At 40.9% G+C, this 22,177-nt stretch overlaps 1 protein-coding gene across 5 annotated transcripts in view; it reads left to right on the top strand.

Annotated features, from left to right (window-relative positions):
- CCDC88C (coiled-coil domain containing 88C) overlaps positions 1–22,177 on the top strand; it is a 100,278-nt gene that overhangs the window by 195 nt on the left and 77,906 nt on the right. For all 5 annotated transcript variants that reach the window (XM_075103724.1, XM_075103723.1, XM_075103722.1 and 2 more), the window contains exons 2-3: positions 49–149; positions 8,531–8,639. In XM_075103724.1, coding sequence (XP_074959825.1) covers positions 49–149; positions 8,531–8,639 — 210 coding nt within the window. The remainder of the gene's footprint in view (positions 1–48; positions 150–8,530; positions 8,640–22,177) is intronic.

The raw sequence follows: 22,177 nt of genomic DNA, 5'->3' as shown, positions 1-22,177 counted from the left end.
GGCCCCTCCGCCGCCCCCACCCAGCCCCGCCGTCCTTCCTCCCTGCAGGTGAAAACTTTCGGGGCCCTGGGGAGCGGGGACGGGGACAGCCTCGGCGTCTACATGGACCTGGTGGATGGCGTCGTCCTGAACAAAATCATGCTGCAGATGTGAGTGGGGCGCGGGCGGGGGGGCACGGGGGGCGCGCGGCGCGGGGGGGGGCCGGGCCGGGGGGGGGGGCCTCTCTCGGCGCCCGCAGCCGCTCCGCACCGGGCAGCGCCCTCCCCGCCTCGGTCGGAGGCTTCCGCAGCGGACGGGCTGGGAGGGTGGGTGGAGGGCGAAGGCGCCCGGCTTTGCGTTCTTTGCCTTTTGGTTGCTCTTTGAAATTAACAAAAACAAGGGGGGGGAACCCTCCCAACTCGTCCGCTTCAATAAAATCTTCTTTATCTTTTTTTTTGATTGGTGGGGAAGTAATTTGCTTTTTTGTTTTTTTTCCAAACAGTTACTTTTTCTTAGTTGTTCGTCTATGCTTTAGGGGAAGGTATATGGCAGTACAAATAAGGAAATGAAAGTACTTTGTTGTGTGAAGCTTTACTGGGAAGATTTAATTTTAAGTTCTCCATGTTCTTGTGTAAACTTTGATATTAAATGCATAATTTGGCAAACAGAGAACTTAAGTGAGATATCTTTTGGGCAGCACTGTAAGGATATACCTTGAGGAAACTTATAAATAGGTTGAAGGAGCAAACGCTGAAAATACTGCAACGTTGAAGTGAGTTGTCGCTAGAACCTGTGCGTTTTTTAACCCTATCCTTTCCTGTTGCTGGTCTGCTGCATGCAGATCCTTACTGTTCTCTAGCATCTCTGTATTTGCTTTTAAGTATTCTGAAATGTGTCTGATAAGGAGTTTGTAGGGAGAAGTATTTGACTTTCAGGGGAGGAGACTTTGGAAATCACTTGATTTTGGCACTGCACTCTTAAGTGAATGAAATCAATTGAAGCTTGTCCAGTGATTTGCAATGTTAGGCCAAGTCCAAGCACTAAATGCAGAATTTGTATGAGAATCTTTAAGTGAAATTATTGAAAAGTAACTTAAAAAAAAAAAAGTCTTGACAGCCCACGTCCGACTCACTCAAGTTGGCAAGTTTTGTTATCTTTTGGTATCTTTTCAGATGGAGCAGCCAGGTAATCGCGTTTTCTTCCAGTCTGTTATTAACAGCGGAAATTGTGAATTGGAATTTAGTGAAGCGGGTGAAAGTTCGTGATTCGGAATGGTACCCAGGTCAATCAGCTCACTTGGAGATAACAAAGGAGTGGCATAAAATGTTAGCTGGCATGGAAACTTGATGGAAAGAGAAGACCTAATTGCCAGCATTTTTCAAGGAGTAATTACACTTCAAAAAGAACTTTCTGCAAATAGAGCCTTGAGTATGAGTGTTCAGATCCAAACTTGTACTGTTCCAAGATGTGGGAAATCAGGTTTTAATTTATGACCATTGTGTTTGGCACAGAGATGACCAACCAAACTATCAAGGAACAGCAGCAGTTGAGTCTGCTGCAGGTTTAACTAACTAAACTATCACTGTTATCTAATATGTGAAAGAATCTTACTATTTCAAATCAAGAAAAATTAACTTAGTTGCTCTTGAGTTTTGTTATTAAATGGGCTGAAGTTCTGTGGCTTTTGAATGATTGGCATTCTTATGCGTGATGTATTTTAGAAGTGCTTTACTGCGTGGTGTATGCAAACTGAGATTTGGTCTAAGGAGACAAAACAGATAAAGTCTGTGGAGTAACTTAACAGTGCTCTGGGGACAAGGAGTGAATGATAAGATCTCACTGAAATAAGGAAGGTGAGCATATGGGCTGACTGAGTGCAGTGACGCTAGCTGGCATGTTGGATATCGTGTGTTTGTGAGAACTATCCTGGCGTGTTTACTTGCCTTAAGCAGTCAGGAAAGTAAGTTTGCTTTTTACAAAAAACACCTCTGCCAGCAGTGGCACAGAAAGCATCAGTGGGGGAAGCACAAGCAGCATGGAGTAGGAAACTGTCCCACTATACATAATCAGGGCTTCTTCCCCCCCCCCCCCTTCTTAGGCAGCTTTGGCAGAGCTTCTAATGGTGTCTAAGGAGCTTGAAACCAAGAGCTTTCTACCAAGAACCCAAGACTGTTGAACTTAGGGAGGCTCGTGGCTGTATTTCTGTATCCCAACCCAGCAAGGAGCCTGGGAGAGGTGCTTACTATGGGCTTCCCTTTTTCCTGACAACCTTTAGAAATTGCAATGCAATTACTGCTTGCCTGTAAATCAGGAAAGCCTTGCAAGGCATGTTTCTGCCTTGCAAAACTTTCAAAACAGAAAAATGTTTTTTAAAATGCTTGCTCATAGTTTTTTGGTTTTTTTTTAAAGTCCTGGTCCCTGAAGATGACTTTCAGTGCTTGGCTTGAGATGTCTTCCTGCTGAAATTGTATTAATGAGGACCTTTGATAAATCTGCTAGGATTTGTTGTGGCATGCCGCGATAGTGTTGATTGCCTGAAAGCACAGATGTATGCATCCACATGCGGAGAGCCGTGGGTAGCAGGGTGAAGGAGCTGGGCTCCTGATGTGGATAGGTGTCTCTTCACTCGTGTGTTGTTTTGCTTTTAGTTTTTTTCAGGTTAAATATCCTGCTTGCTTGCTTACTGGAACACAAATAGCACAGTACATGAGCTTGTATCTAAACACCAGGTGTGGTGCAGTACTTTGCTGCAGATCAAGAGGTTTCTTTCGGTGAAGATCTTGAAAGTCAAATTCTTAATAATTTTATTTAAAAAAAAAAACACACTTTTGTCCTGCAGCTAAGCAGATTTTAAGTTTAATCCATGGCTGAGAAGACAGGTGGATCTGTGAAGAAATCCAGATATACCTGTTGAGTGGAGATTGCTGAGTGAAAGCAAGGCTTTAGGTGTTTGAGGTGTGAGTGGGCTGTAGTCAGCCTCTAGTCTCCTGTTGTAATAGGTTAGATATTGCCCAGATGCTGTCTGGCAACTTAGATTGGGTGGAGAAGATCCCAGCTGCTTGATGTTGTGGTGTTGGTGTTTTTTAGGTGGTGGGTTCATATCAGCAAGAGAGCTGTGTCACCAGAGAGATATGTGACATCTATTCTATGGCTTTGCCTGCCTGCCAGGTCCCTGCTGGCTGTGTGACAGGAGGTGAAAATAGGGCTGTGCCTTTGCTCCATCCTCTTCAGAAATGAACTGCCCCCAGGAATGCTAGCCGTGAATAAAATGTAGTTTGCTCAGGCACACCAAATGTTCCCCTCCTCCACCCTAGCACTGTGGATACAGTCCTGGGCTTAGGCAGATTCTGGCCACAACGTGGTTGGTAGGTTACCAGCTGTTGGGCTTCAGTGATCCCTTTGCTTACTGGTGATCCCTAACGAAGCAAGACCCTTTTTAAAAGAGAGTTGGGATTGCTTAGTTCTCAGTAGTGTTGCCTAGCTGCTTAACAAGTTAAATCTAATAGGAAGAGACAGACAGCAGTGCTTGGTTTCCCCACTTACATTTCAAAACAAGACAAATGTTTTTTCAAGTCATTTTGCTCCAAATGAGTGGTTTCCTTTTCCTGTGTTCTGTCCAAGTGTATACCTCAACCTGATTGTGCATGAAGGACACATTGATTTTTGCAGACTTGCAGTACTGGCTGAATACTCTGCATACAGAACTTCTTGTTAATCTTCAAAGTGGAAATGCTGTGTTCTGAGCTTCTGTGTTCCTGTGGATTTATGTGCACCAAGTTAATGAGCTTCTGCTGTGGACAAATACCAAAGAACTCTTTTTCAGATGGTTGTATGTCACTTCCCGGTATGAAACTAGCACGTGGTGACACTGCATAGACTGCCTTCAGCGTTACAGTTACAGCTGTGGCATAATACCTACAAGCATAAGTAAATATTTGCCCTGTTTAACTTCATTTCCCAAATATTTTAGAATGTTTTATAAAGTGTGAGGATTTATACATGTGGGCACGTAAGTGTTTTCATGTTGACTTGTTCTAATTCTTCTAATTGATAGTAGACTCTACTTTTCTGTTACACATTCCTGTTTGCTATATGTTTTATTAGGAATACAGTTGACAAAACTACTTGTATTAAAACCACATAATAAAAATGCACAATAATAGGCTTTCCCTTTTCAGTTGCAGCCGTCATGGTTTGTGTTACTGTCAATCTGTCATCTTTAATTTAGACCACGTGACAGGAACACTCACATTTGTGAGTGTCTGCTCCTTGTGGTTTGTAGCAAATGGCACGAATACCGGAAGGTTAAAGATATGCATCCGTTTAATTTAAAATCTCATTTGGAGGTCCATTTTTCTACTATTTTCCAGGCAATTGAGAAACCCTGCCAGCCTTTGTGGCATTATCCCACTTGATGATAGAGGAAGAAGTTGGATGATAGGAGAGTTAGACTGGTCCAAAAGTGGAGTCTTTTCAGTTAGCAAGGTATCTGCAGAGCCAAGTGCCACGGGATGCTGGGCATGGTGGGCACAGCCACTTGCTTCTCATACCTCATAACCCTTGGGCCTGGCTTGTGGGCTTCCCCTTTACTCATCAGAATTGCTTGTCAGAAATTGCTTGAATGGGATTGTCATTCTGAATTTTAAAAATAACATATTTTTTTGGTAACTTTTATTACTTGGTGGCTTAAGGGGTTGCATCTTCAAGCACTTGTGCTGGTGGCGCCATCCCTGCTGAACTCGTCACTTGGCCTCTCTCTCCTGGCCCTTCCTTTCCTCTGGCTCCTGTAAAGTCACAAAGGTATACAAACCGGAGGACTTCTTTAAAATGTTTGGGTATATAGTGAAGTTTGAGGCTTCCCTTCTGTTTATTTGGCGTGGGTGTTTTTTTTACTAATTTGCAAAGTACCTCCCTTAGTCACACCTCAGTCATGCCACCTCAGTCTTATTTAGCTAACTTTTTTGATCTTGAGGAGTAGGTGGCTTTTAGAAAAGACTTGTAGTTCTCATTATATTTGTGTGTAAGGGAGAGACCAAACATCAAAGGACTGAAAGCATCTCACTGAGGTTGTGTTCAGGGATTTTTCAGACACTTTCAGACAGGAATTTGTCTGGGTTACCTAGTTAATGGTGCAAAAAAATCTCTTCTTAATTTTCAATATGATCCTTGCAAAGAGTTTCTTTCTATAGAACTCTTCATAAATGAGTTTCACCAACCAAACAGGTGCTGTAATATGCAGCGTGTGGTACCAAAAGCTCTGTTTTCTTTAGGGTAGAAATGTCTTTAAACATAGAATTTGCCTCTTTGGGTGTGATTGTACTCTGATGTTCTTTCCTTGTGGACTCTGCTTCCCCTTCCTGTTTTCCCCTGCTGTAGGTCAAGCTGTTCGGTTTGTAGTGTTTTGAGTACCTTGGTATCTCTCTAGGTTTTTAGCCTTTTTCTTTCACTTGTCTTGAGATCAGTAAGTGTGTATGGCTGTGGGTTCTCTGGCAGCTCGCTCCTTCCCTTAGCGTGGGCAATCTCAGGCCTGCGCAGTCTCGGGGTGTTGCCCCGTGGCAAGGCCTGCCTGCCTGCCTCTGGGCCGCTCGCTGCTTCCCTTTGGGCAGGAGGCAGCAGGTGGATCTGGGGCTGCTTCTGCAGCAGGAAAGCCAGGAGAGGCAGCAAACTGGCCCTCCGCCTCACCCTTCAAGGTGGGTCCCCCAAGATGTCTTAGGACCCAGGCGAGTGGCATGGAGGAGGCAGCAGCAGGAGGGATCTGGCTGATGTTGTATAAGGTGACATGATTATTCTGGGCAGGAGGTCTGATGCAGAAATAGTTGAAAAATTCAACAAATATATATTTATTCAACACATGCCTTGAACCCTTGATTCTTGTAAGTGTTCATCTCCATACTTATTAGGTCAAAAGATGTTTTGCCAGTTCAACTGGATTAAACTGAGCTTACCTGGTAAATGGAAAAGAATAATTTTTTTGTGAACCTCCCACTGCCTCCAAGAGCAACTTTCTGTGGCTCCCCCAAGTTCTCGGCTGTAGAGCTAAGACAGCTGAAGTCAGTACTTGAGCATATCTGATCCAGGATTAAGAAAAAAATATGGTAACAAATGAAGAAATGGGATATTGCTTGTTGAGAAGAAATTGTTTAGTTTTTCATGTGGTGACCATAAGACCTGTGGTAGTTCGAAGTGCAGGCTGTGCTGGCCTTTCACATCCTGTGCAAAGGGTCCTCTCTGAAGCAAGCTGAGGTGCTGGATGAAGTTGGTTACACAACATACTCAGAAATCCAAACTGTCATTTTCTCGAGCTACATTCTGTTTTCAGAAAAGCTTTTAACTTCCTTGTCTGTGGGGAGAAGGCAGGACTGCCACAGTGACATTGTGTGCCGTGGCTTGGCTTCACGTTAAGAGGACCCTGAGGTCAATGGCATTAAGAGCTCTTGGGGTAACCAATTACCCTTAATGAAGAAGGGAAGATAAAAGCTCCACAATTGCTTCTGAGGGCCCAGTCCTGCCAATGCTTCTGTTCTTGTAACAGGCGACTAGCTCCACTGTGCCAAAAGATGAGCAGGCCTTGTGTTGGAAGGAGGAGTTGTTCTGTGTCTTGCGTGCTTTTGAAGACCTCATCCAAGTCCTGCAGTTACACTGCCTACAGCTGTTGAAGAAAATGCCTCTCCTTTGCTGTGGCTGGTGGGTGCATTCTGTGGATTTTTGCCCCATTCTGTGCGGTTTTGGGAAGGGTTGTAGAGTATTGCTCTGCTATGCAGTCAAAGCTTTCTCTTCCTGGCCGTAGACCTGGGTCACTGCCAGTGGCATGGTGCATTTATGTGGAAATGAGAACTGTTAGGCTGTCCCTTCTGTTTGGCCAGCTTCTCTTTACTGTATGTTTCTTCCTTTTTAGCTTCCTAGTTTGTTGTCATGGCCTCACCTAAAAAGGCTAAGCGTCCAGCCTCTTTCAGGATCCAGCATCTGCTCAGAGAGTACTGAAGGCAAAGTACTCTCTGAGTTCAAGCCCAGGTGCTGTTTACACTTCTCCAACTCGCTGTGTTGCTGAAGACCTATGCTGTCATACTGTATGGGTTATGGCTTCTGCACTCCTCTATCTGAGCATCAGTAAAATGGAATACTTGCTACAGATTTTACTTTAAAAGCTTGGTAGAGTTACCTCTCTTTGTTCTCTCTTCCATAATTTGTTACAGTGCCAATCAGTATACAAAATCCTTTGCAGCTGTAAAGGCTGTGTGGGGTCTTGCTAGTTTACGTCAGCTGTGGTTTTGGCCATCTGTATTTCAGTTTGATTGAACCCTGGTACCTAGATACTGTGCCTGATGTTATCTGCTGCCAAGGCAGTCTTCTCGTGTCTCTCGAGTATCTGTATATTCTGTCATATTTATACACATAGCACTGCTTTCACTGGAGAGGTGCTTTGGGATGGCTTTGCATTTAAAAAAAAAAAAAAAAAGAAAGAAAAAGCTCTTTGACATACTTATGTAAACTTTGGCAGGTATGTTTTAAAAATAAATATCAGGTCAAATCAGTTCCTTTATTATTTCCTTGCCAATGCCTGAGTTTAATATTTGGCCCTGGAAGAGCTGTGAATGGTTTAACAGCCAAAGAGTTCTGGGAGGCAGGTGTTTGGATTGTGTAGGAGTTTGCTGATAAGAGTCATTATTAGAGGGGAAATACAAGGTTTTGATCTATGCTATTGGCAAGTAAAGGTTTTCAGGTTCCTTTTTTGCCACACATTAGGGCGTAGACAGAGAATCTGAAGGTGCACGTTAATATTTGCAGCTTTTTGCTGTGTTTTATTTTTTATTTCAGAAATAAAATTGCTTCAGGTGCAATTTTTGTTTTAATTTAAAGGAAGCAGATAAAAACTTTAGGCTTCTTTCCCTTTCCACCAACTTTTTTCCACCAACTTTTTTCCCTGTCTTGCTTTTATCTCTGCCTATGTTTATATCGTATCTTGAAGCCCACTAACTAGAGCCGTTTTTGTGGTACAGTCGGTATATGGGTGAGAGCTAGTAAGATGATATGGGTATAAGTGCAATGCTCTCTTTGCCCTTTGCTTCAATGTCTAATACATCTGAGTTTTGCAGTTTGCACAGTGATCATTGATCAAGGGTTAACACCCTTCTCTTGTCTTGTCATAAAACTTCGAAGCCAAGGAAGGCGTGGTAGTCTTTCCTAGGCTTCCTTTTATTTGAATAAGATAAAACCCTTATTATCAGAGACTGCTTTGATCTAGTGTGCACAAACTAAATATGCTTTTTGCTTAGGGGAAATATAAATAAGGAGGGAAGCTGCCCTGAATTGCTGCATGGGTTAACCTAAAGTAGGTTACTTTGTGGCATGTGGGAATATTTCCAAGTTATACATAGGTGCAAAGGTAATGAGCTTATTCTCTCAAGAATTAATGTACATGTATCCTGTATAATTATTTCAGTACATTTAATGGGTAATTTCTTAAGGGTATTCCTAATAGTGCATTATTGAGATGCTAAGTTGTAGCACCAAATAAACTAGTAATAATTCTTTTTTTTTTGTCTTTTAATAGAGATCCTCGACCAACCAACCAACGTGTCAACAAGCACGTAAATAATGACACTTATCTTCGGGTTCAAAACCTGACCATCTTAGTCAGAAACATTAAGACCTACTATCAGGTGAGATTTCTGCTTTCTGCTCATTGATCTGTGGTGCTTGCTATAATGTTTCAGCTATTGCAGGGGCTGGTGACTCAAAAAAAAAAAAGCTTGCTGTGGGCAGTGGAGAGAAACTGTGTTTGTGTAGAAGTACTTTCAGCAATGCTTTCTGTATGAAACAATATGGCTACCTTCTCTATTCCTCATGGCCAGAGGCTGCTTCCCTGTCGTCCCCCCCCCTTTTTTTTTTGTGAAAAGAAGAAATTGTGCTCAAAGGCTGTGATAGCGCTTGGAGATATATGTAGTGTAAAGGTTTCTTTTGTGGTGGGTTGTGGGTGTCTATGTAATGGGGTTTGCTGAAATTGGAATAATGTTTTTGGGTATAAAACTTGTTTTAAACAAGTAACCTTCTTTTAAAGGAGCTGCCAGTGAGTAAATTGGTATGAAGAAATGTCTTTAATGCTAGAATATAAACCTCAAATTGGTATACTATAAGGAAAATAAATTTGTGCTTATCTTGAATGTAGACTTCTTACACTGTGTACATGTTCTTAGGTGTTAAAGCAGTTGTTTGTTGTAAACTTCTCTAAGAGACTTAAGTGCGGGAATGACTGCAAATTCTCACAAACAGTGCACTTCTTCGGTGACATCGAAGTGACTGGCAGTGTTCCTCTGCTGCAATAGTGCTCCCCTAAAACGAGGGTGATGACAGCTGAGTGTTTTTGCAGACTGATACATGTTTGATGCTGCTGGAAAGCCATAGGAGTGAATTCAGTTACTCTAAATAGAATTTCTGTGTACAAACTGTTGTGTTTATTTAGACTCCTCAGTGAGAGAGGTAACTGTTCTACTGTTTCCTTTTACACATCTTTTGCCAGATTTGAATGCTGTGCAGTATAAACCAAGCTGAAACCACTGTGGACTGTTAAAATGCTCCTCTGCATATGTGTCTCAATCATATAATGGACAAAACAACTAAAGTCAGTGTGCTCATCCTGGACACTTCATCTTTTCTGTACATATAGAAGAATCTGCATATTGGCTTTGTCCTCAAAATACAGGAGAGATGTAATGCTTAACTACAGTTGTGCCATTTGATGCCGTTCTCTTCCAGGGCTTGCCTGCTGCTAATCCACGTTGTTGCTACTGCTCTACTTGTGGACTTGCTTAGGGAAGCCTAGAAGAGAGAGGGACTTGTGGAAAAAGTCAGATGGGGTGGATGACTCATCCGTGCAAGTTGCAGTGGCCTGCTAGAAAAAACTAATTGTGTAACTCATGTTTGAGACGTAGGAGGGTATTATGTATTTCTGAAGACAGCTGACCGTGTGTCTGGGTTATTGAGAACTGGAGATGCTGATGCAATGTGATGTCATTCCTGAGACTTGTGATTTCTAAGGGGAAATTCCATTTGGTCATAACTAGAGGCATTGAACAGTGTAAATGTATATGCAGTCTATAAGGAAAAAGAACCATGTTTAAGGACAGGGACAGGACTAGTCTTTTTTCCCTCTCTCCTCACCCCACAAGACTTACAGGCTGAGAAGTCTGGTCCTTCAGGTGTTGAAATTCTAAAGCTTTATATTAATTTGAATTCATTGTCTTGGAGCTGATAATATGACCTCTTTTGAGAGTACTTGAAGAGAGATCAGATTTGGGGGAAAAAATAAGTGATTCAGAATCACGTGATGTATTGCTTGCTGTCTTGTTGACCTAGCTGTTGAGCTGTGTAATCATAATCCAGTAAAGTTAGCAACCACTAAAACAGGTTAAGACACAGAATTTTCAATGGGAAACAGTGGTTGAGGCTTGCAGCAGCAGGCATAACAGTGATGTTCCTGTTATATTCCGGAAATAAAGTACTGTGAATCTTGCTGCCTGAAGACTGTATATACTGTGTGTAAACAAAGCAGTTGAGAACTGATTGTTCTTTGCATTTGGTCCTGAAAATGTATAATTACAACAAAGTCTAAAACAAGATCACTTTTTTGGATAACATTATATAAGAAACTTATTTGTCCTTGTCACTATTACATCTCTGAGCAAATCCAAGGTCTTGATGCTAATCTGAGATTCCCTTTCATGTGGTGGTATGCAGCCTTCGACACTCCATAGCCTGGGAGGGGTTAAGGCCATCTATGCTGTAGCCGTGCTCTGTGTGTGATTGATGTCGAGCATAACGTCACATCTGTACTAATGTGTCTGTTAAATATTTGGAGGGTTTCTTGTGTGTTAGGATCTAAGTAGCTTTTACTAGTTTTTCACCATGCAACCAAAGGGATACTTTGGAATAGATTAAATATTGTTAGGCCTCATCTGTCCTGAATGTTAGGGATTTTTTTAATATCGGTTGAAGTTGTGGGCATTGTTTGATGAAGTAGTATTAATATATTAGCTTAAGCTAAAATGAGGATAGTGCCTTACTGACTGAAAACATGTGATCAAATCTGGTTGCAGACTGGAATTGGGAAGAAAAAGTTCCTGACAAACAATAGGAATATCAATTTTCTGCTGCTTCAAGAGAAATACAAGCTCTAAAAATAGTGTTGGCCTTGACATTTTACATTCCCTTTCACTTAATGGACCCAAGTCACGTTTATGGCTTAGTTACTGAATTTGGTAGACCAGGTTTCCTAGAATGAGGAAAATGCTACCTCGTGCTTTACTGAAGGACACTGGTAGGTATGAAAGACTACTTGCCCCTCTCTGCGCTGGGCAGGAGCAATCAAGTATATGATGTGAATTCATGGTACTGTAAACTGTATCTGAGGAAGGTGACATAAGTGGCTACTAAAATTAGCTCTGATATTCAGAAGCTAGTTGACCTTTCAGATCATATAATTGTCTAGTATATCTGTATCTGATTTCTTGTATATTTCTATAGCTAATCTCTTAAAGCAAAATCCTTACTAATACAGATAATATTACTTTAGAAAACAAGGACAGGTCTAATCCAGAAGTGTGAATCTGGGTATTCTCTACGGTGTTGAGGTCTTCCTGATCTCGTGGGCTGAGGGTCCATGCTGGGTATGACTATGAACAAACCAGGTTACTGGTGGAATTTTGCTTTAATTTGAGCCATAGAGATCAGTTCCTATCTGTGCTTCAGCAGGCATAGCTTGCAAGAGGTAAATGCAATGAAGAAGCCTTTTTCCAGTTCAAATAATCTCTCATTTTTTAGAATTTTGCTAACTGAATTTGTTCATTAACAACTTTTTGGAAAGTTGTCTTCTCACAACTTTCAGCTGCATAAAACTGTGTTGCTGCTGGCTACTAGGAGCAACATAGTGTCAGGACTCTTAAAATGAGGGACAGCACCAGTTGCTGCAGGCTTTAGTGTTGTGGTTTGTTTTTCGTTTTTTCTTTTTTTAATTGGGTATGTAATATTTGTTACTGCTGGTAGCAGGAAACATATCTGCATTTCCTGCTCTCTGAGCAGTTGTACCTTTGCAGGTCTGTTATTGGCTTGAGAGGCCCCTCTTTTGAAACCAGACAAATGACTCATTTTGCTGTGGGATTTCATGAACATTTAAGAGAATCTGTCATTAATTGCATTTAATAACTGTTACCACACTGGTTTGGTGGAGAAATGGCTGGTCATAAAACTTGTGGAATTGGTGTTGTGTATTGGAAAAGGGCTGAGCACAGCAGAATGTGTTCTTTGCATATAGTGTGAGTTTTATGTCTCTTCTTGCTCTGACTGAACTCAGACACTTGGCTGTCTTTAAACTGGAATTCAAAATGGTTTTGTAGGCAATAGTTGAGTATGGAGAATTACAGGTTACTGTCTGTAACCGCAGTGAGGATGTTGATTAAAGGGGCCAATAGAGAACTCAGTGTACTGGGGAAGAGATGCTCATCCACTTCTTACTGGTGTAGGTGTTGTGCATCCTGGTCAAAGGGAGAAGTCTTTACTGTATATATTGGTTAGCTGTAGTATGTGAAGCAGATTGACCTCCAGCTGTTATCTGCTGCCTTGTGTTGATGACGTAGTTGGGAATGTTGGTCCTTAAGCTGACATTGGCTAGCCCAGTGCAACACAGATGAAATTATCTTGCTATTCATGAGCTCTAGCTTCACTTTGAAATGCTTCTGTTGTGGACTCTGCTAAGGATTGTCTGCTGGTCCTTCTAAATTGGCTTGAAAATAGTTCAGGTGTGAGTACTGCAAGACTGAATGATGTTTGGCTTCACTGAAATAAGCACTCACAACCCTTGCTGATAGTGAGTTGTTATGGCCTTAAATCCGCGGGGCCTTGTGCTTCTTTTCCGAGTGGTGATAATCCCAGGTGTGGCAACCATCTTCATAGCGGTGTGGCACTAGCCCTGTTCCTGGCAGAGTTTGGCAATGTTTTAAAAAAAGAACAAGAAACCCCCTTAAGCTGCAACATCCTGTGCAAGAGCTATTCTTGTTGCTGTTTTTGCTAATTCTGATGACGGAAAAATGCTAGAAAATCTGAGGGGTGTTGGCCTATCTCTTTGCTGTGCCATAGAGAATATTTAAATCCTGTAGGTGCTGGTACCTGAAGTGTCCACATAAGAACTGGTGCCCTGGTGTTTTCCAAGCGTTGCAGACATGCTCAGACCTCTAGAGTTTTGGAGGAGGCCTAAGGCAGGCTGGCAGGGGAAGCTTGAATTGGCTTTGATGTGCTTCCTCTTCTCATGGGTCCTTGGGCTCAGGGTTTTTCTATGGAACTAAAAGTCACTTTGATATGAGTTTATAAAAAATTAAATTTATGCAAGGATCTGTTTTGATGCCAGCTAGTTTCCTAACCTTCAAAAATGCCAGTAATCACTTCAACTGTATATTCTGCACGCAAGCAAAAATTCTTACCATTTACATTAAGAAAAAAATTGAGGTTGATAGAGAGAAGAAGAAAAAAGTGGTCATCCCTTGGCTAGTCCCTGCGTGGGTATTATGGCCTCATCTGGAGTACATGGATGAGAAATGCTGCTGGAAGAAATGCTGCAATGTGGTCATGGCTGTATTTTTGTTGCCTATATTCCCTGCAGTTGTGGCCATTAAATACCTAGCAGATTGCTTCATGGTTCTAAATAGGTTGGAAATATCTCTTCATTAAAAAAAAAAATAATCATACTGAGACAGTTCTGAAACCAGTTGTGACTGTGTGGCTTGTGAAGCTTTAGTAAGAAACTCATAACCCTTAGCATTTCCATTAAAGTGAGGGTGCGGGGTGTAAAGATTAAAAATTCAGTGAAGGGTTTCGAGACTCTGTCATCATAAATCCTACCCTCCCCACCTACATTGACCTAGCAGGGCTCAGAGATAATGATGAGCAAGGGTGCCTTACTTTTAAGGCATGTTTCTTCAGACCTGTGCCCTTCTCTTACTTGGCTGCTCTGTATTTGTGTAAAACAAGTACAAGCAGCAGGGTTTTTATTAGGCTTGTTAAAGGGAGTTAGCCGCCTGTGAGCTTGGCGGCTGTTGTGAGCAGTTTGGTGCTGGGGCTGGGTTTCTAACCTCTGGAAAGAGACCATTTTGTCAGCAAAGGTCTTGCAATATCAGTAGCTTCCAGATCTATAGAAACCTCATGATTCTGTAGTTGAAGTGTTGAGTCAGTTTTAGAGCTCTTGACTGGACAGTAAAGAGGAATTAAATCTTGGAGCTCCAGATTTGGGCACAAGTTATGAATTGGCAACTGTATTCAAGCTATAAATAAAGTTTTGGAAGTAGCAACATTCTCTTCTGTGAGTTGAAATCTTTCCCTACTAGGCAGGCTAGTTCTAGTGGGTTAGTAATCCAGTCCTTAAAGTAAACACCAAAATGCTAGAAATGCACATAAATGCAGACTCCATGAAGTCAAAAAGCATCCCTCTGAGGGAGAGAGTTTTTACCCACAATGGCCTACCGAATTAGATAAATCTAAGCTTTGTTTTGCTAGCCTTGTCCATAGGTATGTTAAACTACAAAATGCCTGGGTGACTGCTTTCCTTTGATTCCTGTTCCCTAGAAATCTTAATTTAGCAACTTGGCTTAGGGGGGAACCTTTCCTCATCTTGAGCTTTAAATTCCAATATTATTAACCAAGAATGTCGGCTTTCTCAAGAGCAAGATATCAGAAGCTTCATTACATAAGCTCTTTCTAATTCAAGTACCTTGCTGATCTCATGCACTCTTAAGTGTATGTTCTCTCCCTTTTCTGTACAGTTGGGTGGGCTGCATGCATACAGTTTCCTGAATTGTTTCTGCATTGGCAATTGTATTGTTGCACCTCCCAAAGGTAGCATGCATGTTCTCATGGCCTGAAGTTGCAGCTGTACAAATAAACAACAGGTGAGCAGCCACTGAGCTTCTCTGTCTTTTTCACAAGTCTACAATAAGTCAGTATAACAAGTTAGTACCTAGGTGCTATTGTAGAGATGCTCTGTGTTTCGAGCAGTGGGCTAGGACTTGGGAGATAATGGCACTGGCACAACCTGGAGTAGGACCTTATTAGCTCTGTATTTGGTTCCACTACTACTCTTCGTTTTATTTCTCTGGTTAGTTTAAACTTGCTACAGGCACAGACAGTCTATATGTATTTTTGCAGTACTTACCTTAATGAGGCCTTCTCGGTTCTGCAGTGACAAAATGTCTTGAGTTAGGTTTTCTGTCCTGCAGTAGCATGATCGTGAGACATGAAGGTAGGATGTAAGGCTGGTATTTTGAAGACATTCAGTTATTGCGGTGGTGGCTTCTGGGCAACAGAATGGCTGGCCTTGGCACAGACATTCTGGGAAATGCTGAACCAGTGATGATAGTCTGATTTAGTCCTTCACCTGAAAGTAGTGGTACCTCTGTGCTGTAAGTGGAATGAATGTAAGAATCACAAAGATCAGTCACTTTGTATCGATCCTGTTACCAAGCATTTCAGTGAGAGACAGACAGGTAACTCATCACCACCAGCCAGACTGTCTGATGCTTTTTTAGTGAGAATTGTCTTGCTCATTTCCAGAAGAACTATACAAAACAAACGTTTCTGCCCCAGAGCTGAAATAAGTTTCTGCGGAGGTCAGTTTGAAAAGTGTTTCCAGGTTGGTGAGAACTACCATTTCAGGTGGCTAGTAGCATGCTGTCAAACACCTGATTGAGATTACTGGCTGTGATTCTAGGATGCATTTCAGTTGATATATTGAATTATGTCTGGAAGTTTAATGGAGGACTGAGTTTACAGAGACATTTTTTTTTTCCCCTGAGGCTCCACATGCATTTTAATACAGAATGAAATAGTGACCTCAAACAGATAGAAGAGAATAGGTTGGCTTTTAAACTATTTTATTGTCTGTAATTTCCTGGAGCTAGAATATGGGAAAGGGCAGAACAGGCCGGCATGTGTCTGTGTAGTCTTGTCTTTGTTTTGCTTAATAAGCTAGAGGGGTGTGAATTCATTGTGCAGACAAATGAAGAAACTGAGCCAAGAAAAGAGAGGAGCAGCATCCTAAAATGCAGAAGTGATCTGTAAAAATTTTACAGTATGGAATAGCTGTTTGGTTCCCACACAGCAGTATTTACTTAACCTCTGACATGTTAACTGAAAACAATTCTTGGGATGTTTGAGCTACTGAATGCATCCACTGTGTCATTTATATGGCTTAAAAAAGGGCTAATGTGAGCATGTGTGGCTTTTCTTAATGAAAGCCAAGGCCTAATGTTAATCTCAGACTGTTGCTGTGATTACTAATGCTAAAACCACAGGGTATTTCAGTATTTTAATCTTCTACTATGTACATATTTTTGGATGTTAGGTTTAAGGTGTAAGTCACTGTTCAGACAGCCACGTTCAGTCCTGCTGCCTAGATTTCAGGCAAATGTCCTGTTTTTGTCATCTGAAACTTTGTGAAGGAGGGAACTGAGTTTTATAGAGCCTACCAATTTCGGGTAAGTTAGAAAACAGTCTGCATGCCACTTGTAGCTGAAAATAGCTCTGAGATTTATTTTTGCTAACATATAAAGTAATCTTTAACTTTCACTTATTATTATAGTTTGTGTTTCTGTAATGGATTCCATATCATTTAGTCCTTCTTGTTAAAAAAGCCCTTAAAGAGACAAGAAGATGAATTCCACAAATGTATAAAATATGATTGCAAAACAACCTCCCTAATTGTGTAGTGGTTCCCGAAGCAAATAATTTCTGCTTTTTAATGGCAGGTAGCAAATGAAGGTGGCTTATTTTATTTGCATGTTCTGTCTGTGAAAAGATTGTTTAATCCAGTGTGGGTTTTACTGAGGATGGTGGCATACTGGATTCAGTCCACAGTCTTGCTCTTGCACAACTCTGACTTTGGATTAAGGTTTGGTGTCAAGGCTTGTTCCTGTCGGTTCCAGTGACATCTGTGACCCTGTGGTGTGGAGTGAGCAAAGGTGTCTCTTTGTGCCTCTAACTCAGCTGGCCTAGGCTTTCTGCTCCAATAGTTTCATAATTTGCTTTTGTTTCAAAGGTCTGTAATGAACTCTCACCTTTTTGTATGCTGCTCTTTTTTTTTTTTTTAAAATGACTGTATGCAGTACTTCCACAGTGTGTTTTAATCTGAGATGGGTATTTGGGATTTCTTTTTAAAGCAGTGCTTTCTGTCCCTTTGAAGATGTGATTATCAGTTTCAGAAACGTGTGGGAGGTCTTGGATAGAGCATCATATTGAAATGCAGAGTTGTATTTACTTCTGAAAAAACCCCTGTGTTTTGTAAAGACCTGCTTGAGCTTATGTTGACCTCCAGTACTTGTGATAGATGTGATAGATGTGAATGCTTTTGGGCCAAGAAAAGGGTGTGGAGTTTGTGGAGTCACCTACCCTGGTTAAGAATGATGGGACTTACCCTTCTCAGCTAGCCTCTGGACCTGAGGAGGCAACAAACCTAGAAACGGGAGGAAGTTTTAGTGTGCTAGTTTGTCTGCTGAAGGCAAACCACAGGAAAGGGTGTATTTCTTACTTTACGTGTTGTATGGGCTTTATGCTAGCACAAATCAGGGAAGGCACCTGCTCATGAATGTCCGGAAATTGAAATGCTGTCACTCATTGATGCATGCATACATCTCCCATTTGCAAATATGTTTGGTTTTTAAAAGGAAGGATTTAAGAAAAATGAACTCTAAAGAGCAAATAAAGCAGCAAATTAATATGTGTACACACTGTACTTTAAGTAAGCACAATGACTTTCTTCAAGCTGTTTAGAAGGGCTGTTTGAATATAAGCTCTGTGTGAGCTGGTGCCTCTTCTATTTCCCATTATGATTAAGAGATGGAGCTGAAGGGAGGTAAGTGTTTAAATTCTTCTGGGTCCTCATATGGCCAGTAAAAGTGCCTAAATAAAAATCTGTTCAGCAGACTGAAATGGCCTTTGTGGAGCTGTCACTGTCTGTTCTCTTTCATAATTAGCATTATTAAAAGTCTCTAGATGTTTATTTAATTTGGTTTTTAGACTTAGAATGACATTGTTAGTGCCTGTTAAGTGATCAAGATAAGTGATAGACATCTGCTCCTTTGGGGGGTGGTAGAACAGACTTGTGGACTTTGCACAACGGAGAAGTATTGTATGGATTATATTTATATATTATTATATACTATGTACTATGAAAATGATTATTTAGTGTTATTAATATTTTTAAAACTTTTAAACTACAATAGGTGGTGGTCTTCCTCTAGAAAAAGTCACCTTTATTTACCTGATGTTAAAGAACTAATTTCAACAATGTCTAACTTGTTTGCTCTAAGGTCGAGAAGCAAAAGAAGAAATAGAGGTTCCCTGTGGCACTTTAAAGTGTTGTTTTTTGGTTGTGGTGGTTTTTTTTTTTTTAAATGGTGATACCATCTGTAATATATCCACTGGAACGTTATTTGTAAAGGGAGCGCAGCATCAAATTTGTATCATGGAAAGACCTGTTTGGCATGCAGTGTGTTAGAAGAAAAGGGGAGGGTGGTACTGAGGTTAATGCCTGGTTTATTTTGGAGCAGCTGTGTTATAGTAAAGCTAAGTGGCTGGAGTCCCATGGGAGGCATAAGCATTTACTGCTAGAAACTGGAAGGAGGTGAATTTCTTTTTAAGTTCTGATATTAAATGCAGAATCACTAGGTACATTAAAAGTCTCATTTCTCAGGATGCAGGTTCCAGCAAAACAGAATCAGTCTTGAGAAGCAGTTGCTTTAGAAAGTAAAGCATACTTCACTTAACTCCCCTGCCCTCCAAAAAAACCAAAGCAAACAACAAGAAAACAAACAATCCAGAAAAACCCCAAACAACAACAAAAAAACCCAAACAAATAAGCCCCAAAAGCTTTCAATTTGACTAGTTACCTGTTTGAGTTACTTAGTCTCTCAAGGCTGTGTAGTTACTTCAGAACTACACTTTAACTACAGGGAGTTGCCTTTTAATGTAATAAATGTCTCAAGGTCACTTCTTCAATTTCGATCTTTCAAAAAGTGGTCATGGTGGTGAAACCAACAAAACCAAACATAAACCTCACCCTGTGTGTCCTGTGTTTTCCTGAATATGAAAAAACTTCTCTGTCACTGTTGAAGACACTGTCTTTATTTTCAAGGTTTGATGCAAATGCTTATCTGAACAGCACGTGGATGTATCTTTACAGTTTTATGTGCAGAGGAATGAGTCTGTAGTAGAGGACCACAAAAGCTGCCATTATTAGAAGCCTTGCTTATACTTCAGTGAGTGCTCTGGTGCTTAATCTAGCTCCCAGCTTCCAGTCATGCAGAAGAAACTAAACCAGAGCGATCTAATTCTCAAACTTGGTTGAGCTTTCCTGCATCTCTTCCAGTATGCGTTTCCTTTGTAGCCTGAGCCAAAATCTTGATTGGAAAGGTGATTTTGATCTCCCTCTTTCATTTAGCCCTTTCTCTTTATAAATTGTTGTTTCCAAATTCTATGCTATTGAAGGATTCAAATTTCAAATCATTTGTTATTGCTTAAAGACTTGTCTCTGTAAGACACGGCTGCTGGTTAGCCTCTTGTTTCTTAAAGCATCTCAGTTACCTTGCAATTGCACTTCCTTTGTATAGCATAGGACCTGATTTTAAGTGGCACTGACTTGATGCAACTTGAGATGCTGAGCATCTTGCATAGCAGGACCTTTATGTAGTTTTACTTTACTCTTGGATATTGTAAAACCAGAGCTGTCTGCCAGATAATGGTTTGTTTTGGCTCAATTCCTTGACAGCATTTTGCAGCCTTTACCAATGTCAAGGTATTTATCACTTTGCAAAATCTCTAAGTACTGATAGTGTTTATGGTAACTGTTTGAATATCTGCAGAAGGACTTTTCCTGACTTGCTTTGCCAGTCTTGAGCTTTTTTGGAGGCTTTGAGTGCTCTGCCCAACCTGCTAGTAAGAGAGATGCACTTGGATGAGAGAGGTGAGTTGATGTGACAGAGTAAAAAGCAGTTGTTTAAAAAAAAAAATCTGAACTGCTTTACTCTTCTAGCACACAGACTTTGCAGTCAGGCCTCTACTGCCACCTGTTTATAAAGGACAAATAACTTGAAGTTTCTTTTCAGTTTGCTTATAAACAAGTAGAAATACACTTGTAACCAATGACTTACCCTCTTGAGACTCTAAAGGGAAAATCTTCAGTATTAAATACACTAAAAAAACCTCCACAAACAAACAAAACATCCCCCCCCCCCCCCCAAAAAAAAAAAAAACAAAAACACCAAACCCCAAAGCAGACTACCTAGGTTTTAATGATACTCATGCAAGTCTCTCCCGTCAGGCTACATTAATCTTAATTCCTCAGTCTTTTTTAAGTCAAGAAAGTTAATAGTGAAGAGTAACTTTTAGCTGGCTAAACGCTGCAGAATGATGCTTAAAACACAAATGAGTTCCTGATTTGTTCTGCTTTCTGTAACAGGTATCATACAATTCCCAGCTTAAGACTTCAGTACACACTGGAGTCTTGGTGCTTCCACCAGCACTATTTAACATGGTGAATGCATCTGTTTGTCACCTGCTTTGCATGTTTGTTTTAAATAACCTTTTTATATGGCAGTTTTTAACGTACTTCTACAGCACCATGAAAACAGAGGCCAGAGCTCACCAGTTGTGTTATACTTTTGCATAGGTGAATCTGAGATCCTAAAGCAGCTGTTTGACCAGCATGCCAAAGGTTGTCAGGTTAGCCTTAGATTTAAGTTGTCATAGTTTTTTTTTTTTGAGTGTGTAGTGTTGCTCTTCTCTGCCAGTTATACAAACTGAGAGAGATGCTGCTGAAAGATACATCTGCAGAAGCAGACCAAAGGCTGGGGAAATACTCAATCCTTGTGTTTTTCATCCCAAAACAAAGCCATATTTAAAAAACTTAAACCCAAACCCGTTACATGTAAAATTTACATCAAAGACTACTTTTTTTGAACTGTGTTTCACTATTTGGTTGTGGGTTGGTTTTGTTTTTGTTGGGTTTTTTCTTTAAGAGTAAATGCACTGTGCAGGTATATGAGGTGACCTTACAGTTGCTTCCCTGTTTATCTTTTCTGGCTGCTGGTGCCAGTGATGGGGATTGGTTGACTACCACAGTATTCCTCCACTGGGGTATGTACAACCATTGTTTTTCCTTTGCTGGAATGATAGGGAATGGTTCCTGCCTATTACAGCACCAACAGATTGTGAAAGGGACAAGTGTACAAGTCTTGGAGATACCTGGAACTGCTTTCTCACCATGAAGACTTGTACTGTCAAGTTAGTTTGAAAACTGCTAAATATTTCATACTGTTCAGTTTAGAGGTAAGATATTTCTGAGGTGTTTAATGCAACAGTTCTTTAATATTTCAAACATCAGTTTGATTCTACATTAACAAAAAATAAATATTGATAAACAGTGGATTTTAACTCTTTCATGCACTGTAATTTTGTTTTAATGGTTGTCTTACTTCACTTCTGACTAGGGCTATTTTGTGTGTGTGGGGTGGTGTGTGTTGTGTTGTTGTGGTTTGGTTTTGTTTGTTTTTAAACCCTTCCCCTTTCCTTTCCTACATTCCCAGCCACCAGGTAAAATGTTTAACTCCGCTGGAAATGTTTCGTTTGGGGCACTTGTAAGAAAAGCAGAAGAAATGAGCTACTTTACAAAACAAGGATATCAAAGCACATCTGTCTTATATGAAATAGGTTCAGAATGTAATATAAATTAAATGGAACAACTATCAGAAGAAAAGACTGCTAATGCCTTGACCCTGGAATGCCTGCACTCTAGATGTTAATAGATTTACTTGGGAGAAGGTGAAAATCTGAGGTATGATCTTGTTTGCTGGGTTCATGGCAGCAACAATACTGGACAAACAACTTTGAAATTTCTGTTTTATTGCCAGGTAGATTTGTTGACACTGATGGTGACTTTGACTTACCTAAAGTGTGAATCATGTGAACTGAAATGTACAGCTTCCCAAAGCTCCAAAACTTGGAGTGCAAGCCTTCCGCTGGATGGGTGCCGGGTTCTAAGTACTGGTTCTCTCCATCTGTTGGATGTGCTGCGACTATGGAAAGTTGGTTTACACTGTGTAGGGCATATGACATAAGGCAACACCCACCTTCAGGAGCAGTGACCCCCCTCATCAGGAACAGTAAA

Source organism: Phalacrocorax aristotelis, chromosome 9 (assembly GCF_949628215.1).
Source record: "Phalacrocorax aristotelis chromosome 9, bGulAri2.1, whole genome shotgun sequence".
In the NCBI taxonomy this organism is placed as follows: Eukaryota; Metazoa; Chordata; class Aves; order Suliformes; family Phalacrocoracidae; genus Phalacrocorax; species Phalacrocorax aristotelis.
The sequence above is the reverse complement of the archived record's forward strand: the minus strand, read 5'-3'. Positions and strand labels throughout refer to the sequence as shown.